At 28.9% G+C, this 5,361-nt stretch overlaps 1 protein-coding gene across 1 annotated transcript; it reads right to left on the bottom strand.

Moving 5' to 3' along the window:
* Positions 1–4,936, bottom strand: LOC127250212 (rac-like GTP-binding protein RAC9). Its single transcript, XM_051273372.1, has 7 exons — positions 4,652–4,936; positions 4,431–4,518; positions 3,990–4,099; positions 3,022–3,085; positions 1,616–1,680; positions 432–497; positions 1–346 (listed from the first exon to the last, which is right to left on the bottom strand). The coding sequence occupies exons 1-7, from the start codon at positions 4,796–4,798 to the stop codon at positions 248–250; spliced, it is 639 nt and encodes a 212-aa protein (XP_051129329.1). The 5' UTR covers positions 4,799–4,936; the 3' UTR covers positions 1–247.
* Between the last annotated feature and the right edge of the window lie 425 nt (positions 4,937–5,361).

Genomic DNA, 5,361 nt, shown 5'->3' with positions numbered 1-5,361 from the left:
AAATAATGCTAATAAAAAAATACACACACATATATAGTAAAAATAAATAAAAATAAAAATGAAAGCTAGCATACGAATACAAACCACAATTCTTCTTCACCTATAAATATTGCTATAGTCTCAAAATGCAGATATTAATCCAACCACATAAATACATATATATATATATATAAATATAGATACATATACATACATACATATATAAATATATATATATATATATCACCATTGATGCTGCATTTTTTTCTTACAGAAGCTTGCACGAGCTGTATCTTATCCTCTGCTTCTTAGTCTTCGGCGGCCGGAGAACAACCTTTATCGCTGCATCGAACACTGCCTTTACATTCTGCATCACCAAGAAAAACCTCGTACATGTTACGTTGTTGTGTATGTAAGAAAAGAGCAAGCCGGCCATGTCGTCGAGACAAAACCTGCTGCGTCTTGGCGCTGCACTCGACGTATGCCACTGCGCCGATTTGCTTTTTCAGCTCTTCGCCCTTCAAATAATAAAGAATCAAAATCGAAGGTTTGTTCGATTTGGGTTTCAAACCCGCTATTTTACTATTCAATTTGCATAATTTTAAGTGAAAGTGTAATGTAACATCGTATAATATTTAAATTCAAATTCAAATCAAAACACAAACGAAACAATCATATGCATTTGTATCTTGTAGCATTTTTAGTCCTACAAGAAACTGAACTATGATCCAAAAATTTTAACTAAGGAAAAAAATAAAATGTATTTTTGGTAGTGTAAGCAAGAGCCGCCAAAAATAGGTACAATCTGATATCTGATTCGAACTTGGCACAAGTATGAACCGGGCTGTACCTAGGCCCATCAAGATTGAACTGTGCTTGGCTCGGCCCGATTTTAAATTAAATATAATTTTAAAAAATAATTTTATCAATATATTAACAAATGAATTTATGTTAAAATGAAAGTGTAGTGCAATGGTTTAATTAGTGTAAGTATAAGATCATGAATTTAATTCTTACACTTAACATATAAAATTTTATTAAATCATTTTAAAATAAAAAAAAAAAATAAAACTAAAAAACTTGAAAAAAATTAAAAAATTAATGAGCCAAACAGGCCCGGAACAACCCGATTTAAAATTTGGCCAAGCTTTTTAAGCCCGGATTGAAACCAGGCCGTGCCTGTCTAGTCCATGACATTGTTGGGTCGGACCGGGCAGGCACAAAAACCAAGCCGGTCCGGTTTACCACCCCTAGTGTAAGTTACATTTTTTTAGCATTTTAGTTTTTTTTCTTTGAAGTAAATATTATTTGAATTAACCATTAGAGCTATCAAAAGTGAAATACTCTTTCCGTCCTATAAATATAGTCTTAATTGGGTTGGACACGTGATTTAAGGAATATTAATATTATATTGATAGTTGGTAAAAAGTATGAATAAAAAACTTTTTTGCTTTTGTGAGTGTAGTAGTGTAAAAAGTAATGGCAATTGTGTAATAAAAATGAAAAAGTAGAAGTAGTTTTATAGCGATATAGTTATTTATGAAAATAAGACTATTGTTTTGAAACGGACAAAAATGGTAAACAAGACTATTGTATTGAAACGAGTGGAGTATAAGCTATATATATATATATGTACCTGATCCGTGGAAATAGTGCACGCCCCCGGATAATTCTTTTTGAACTGCTTGTCCTCCCTTAGATCTGCAATGTAATATTATTAAGCTCAATCAATAAGTATAGATACATTTCTTATTTTAATGTTGATTAATTACTAATCTCTCTATAGCAGACTAATGTATTCATTCTATTTTTTTTTTTTTAAATAAAGTAAAAAATAATAACCTCTCCGTCCAAAAAAATTAGTCTTTTTTTTTTATTTTATTTTATTTTTACATAGAAGTGGGATTAAATTTTCCAGACAAAGTGAGAAGTATCTTATTGGATAGTGAAAGTGTGAGATGATTTTAACATTTTTGTCCTTTTTACCTTATGAATATGTATAATGATATATTTTTAATTTATGTAAAAATTAAAAAATATTTTAATATTAGTATGTGATTATATATTATAATAAAAAATAAATAATTTTCAATTTTACAAACGAAAATAATAAAAGTAATATTTTTAATTGGAACGAAAAGACTAATATTTTATACTCTCTTTCTCTCAATACAATAGTCTTATTTACTATTTGTGTCCATCCCAAAACAATAGTCTTATTTCCATAAATAACCATATCACCATAAAACTATCCCTACTTTTTCATTTTTATTACATAATTGTCACTACTTTTTACACTAATATATTCACAAGAGCAAAAAAGTCTTTTATCTATAATTTTTATCGACTACCAATATAATATCAATATTTTTTAAATCTCGTATCCAATCCAATTAATACTATAGTTCTGGGATATAAAGCATTTGGTAAATAATGTTTAAATGGGTAAAAACTAAAATATCATTAGATTATAAAGGCCCACATCAACCTACATTGAAAAGGGTATTTTAGTAACTTTGTTAATTTAGCATTATCAATAGCAAAATATATGGAACGGAAGGATTAGCTCAAAGCGCCAACTTCAGTTATATATGTGTAAGAATGTTTCCTCATCATGACGTAAGTAGAAAAGCAAAAGGCTTTAAGGGTGTGTTTGTTTGGGGGATTGGATTTCCAATCCACTATTCATCCTATTTTTTTCACCAAAAAACTGTCAAATCAAACATCTATTTTTTATTTTTATATTATATTAAAAATCAATTTTATATTCAAAACATTACATCAATACCTATTTATATCACGTCATACAACTATTCAAATTCAAAAATTTTTACTATTCAAATGTCAACTCAAAATCCAAACCCCAAAACAAAAATGTATGGGGAGCCCATCAAGAACATACAAAAAGGAGCAAACTTTAGGGGAAAGCAAAGTGAGCAACATGTTAATATATGCAACAAAAGATTAAAAAGTTATACTTAGTTTTTAAAAATGCAACAAACAAACAAATCATTCGTGTGGGACGAAGGAAGAGAGGCTCACCGTGTTTTGTCCCCACAAGAACAATGGGCACCGAGGGCGCATAATGTCGCAGTTCCGGGACCCACTGCTCCGGCAGCGTCGCAAAATCAAAGGAAAAGTAGCCAAAATATTTATATGTATATATTCGAACACACAAAGATAGACGGATTAGTAACCACCACTTTCGAATGGTTCCTCCAAAGATCATTAGTGAATTGAAAAGAAATAGTACTACATTTCTTTAGGTAATAGTTTGGAAAATTAAATCCGACCTGGAAAATCGAATATGTTTTGAAATTTTTCTAGCTCGAGTTTTAATGTTTCTGAGTTTGCGAAAAATTGGGTCGAGTCGAACTCAAAACCAAAAAAATATTGTGTCGTGTTCGGATCGAATTTTGGGTTAACCAGATAATCCGAAATATAAAAATAATATCGGGTTTAAAGTTTCGGGTTTCGAGTTGATGTGAAATTATTTATTATTATTATTTTAATTTATACTATTTATATTATATTAAATATAAATAATATAAAAATTAAATTAAAATGGATTTTGTTTAGGTAAAATTGACTCTTTTAAGTTTTCAAGCCTGTTTCGAGTCCGATTTGATTGGATTTTGGATAACTTGAAACTAAATCAGGTTTATATAAATCTGACCCAAAAAATTTGTGGCGTGTTCAGATTTAGAGTTTCGGATCAAATTTGGGGTTCAAATTGACATTTTTTGTTACACTCAATGGCTCAATTGACATGAATACAATCTGAAAACACGAATTGACACCCATATTTTATTAAATAATAAAAAATAAAATAAAATTGAATACATAATATTAATGTTCTTTTGGTTGAATTTGAAAAAATTTTGTTTGAGTTTGGTATTAAAATGATGTTTGATGTGATATTTTATGAAATAAAAAAGCGTATTTTTTTAGGGAAATACAGAGTTCAAATAATAAAATTTGAAAAAATTAATTTAAAGAAAGAGACTTACTTTTTTGGAAATGTTCTCGAAGCTCGGCCTACTAATTAGGGAGAATGCAAGAAGGAAGACATCGGCTCCCCGGTAACTCAATGGCCTTAGCCTGTTATAATCTTCTTGACCTGAAAATTTGAATTTGTTCACTTAATATTTTAATATTTTAGTCGTACATATTTTTGGAAAATATTAATAAAAAAAAAACAATATATACATATAAATAAACAAAAACAAACAAAACCACATTTTCTGCCCCTCAAAACAAAAACATCTTAAACTATAAATACTAAACAAAACACACTCAGTTTGTGCAAATTGTGACCAAATCCATCAACAACATTGATGAGAATCACTAAATTCAAAACATGAATCAAAATATATCATCAAACAGACAGTCCTACATAAGATTAGCCAAAAAAAAAAACATAAAAAATTGGATGATCATTACATACATACCAGCAGTATCCCACAAGCCAAGATTCACTGTCTGCCCATCAACACTAACATTGGCACTGAAATTATCAAACACTGTAGGAACATAATCCTGAAACACAAAACCCATTTCAAAAAAAGAAAAAAAAAAAAAACCCATAAACTAAACACAACCCCAATATTAAAAATAAAAAAAATTAAAAAAAAAATCAAAAATCAAGAAAGAAAGAAAGAAAAATACATACACTGGGGAAAGTATTGCTGGTGTAAGAGATGAGAAGGCAAGTTTTGCCAACAGCACCATCACCAACAGTCACACATTTGATGAATTTTGTAGCTGCTGAGGAATTTGCAGAAACAGAAGAATTGCTATTGCTAATATTTCCACTCATGTTATTTATTTATTTTTTTTTTGTCACATCAAGAACCCTAAATTCAATTTAGGGCAAATTAATGTGGAATTTGGGGAGAATATTTTTGCAGTTTGTGTTGAGGGTATTTAATTGATGAGTAAAAGAAGCCATGGGAGTGTTTTGAAGGGTTTGGGGGGCCAAGAAAAGTAAAGGGAAGGATTTTCTTTGTGGGCTTTTTTTTTTAAAAAAAAAATAAAAAATAAAAAATAAATAAATAAAAGAAAATGTTGAGCAGGAAAGTGCAGGAGAGTTGCTTTATTTTGAGGTGTGAGAGAGGGAAAAAAAAAAAAAGATTACGAGTGGGATCGTTTTAATGCGCCATAACTGGTGAGTGTCGTCGGATATATGTTTGTTTTGGGGCTTGAATTTTAAATATATTATTTATTTAATTTTTTTTTTTAAAATATTAAATCAAATATTTATTTTTTATTTTTTATATTATACTAAAAATTAATTTTACATTCAAAATATCACATCAACACCTATTTATATCACATTATACAATTATATAAATTAAATTTTTTAACTATTCAAATCTCAAT

The sequence above is a fragment of the Andrographis paniculata genome, unplaced genomic scaffold (genome assembly GCF_009805555.1).
Source record: "Andrographis paniculata isolate CXL003 unplaced genomic scaffold, ASM980555v1 Contig37END, whole genome shotgun sequence".
NCBI classification, from domain to species: Eukaryota; Viridiplantae; Streptophyta; class Magnoliopsida; order Lamiales; family Acanthaceae; genus Andrographis; species Andrographis paniculata.
This window is presented reverse-complemented; position numbering and strand designations above follow the sequence as displayed.

Bases quoted from the DNA above. Each gene is read 5' to 3' on its own strand.
- LOC127250212 (XM_051273372.1), bottom strand. From the start codon at position 4,798: ATGAGTGGAAATATTAGCAATAGCAATTCTTCTGTTTCTGCAAATTCC. The intron at 4,100-4,430 runs GTATGTATGTAA...TCAAATTTTCAG, and splicing joins TGGCTTGTGGGATACTGCTG to GTCAAGAAGATTATAACAGG. The intron at 3,086-3,989 runs GTAAGTCTCTTT...CTGCCGGAGCAG, and splicing joins TCGAGAACATTTCCAAAAAA to TGGGTCCCGGAACTGCGACA.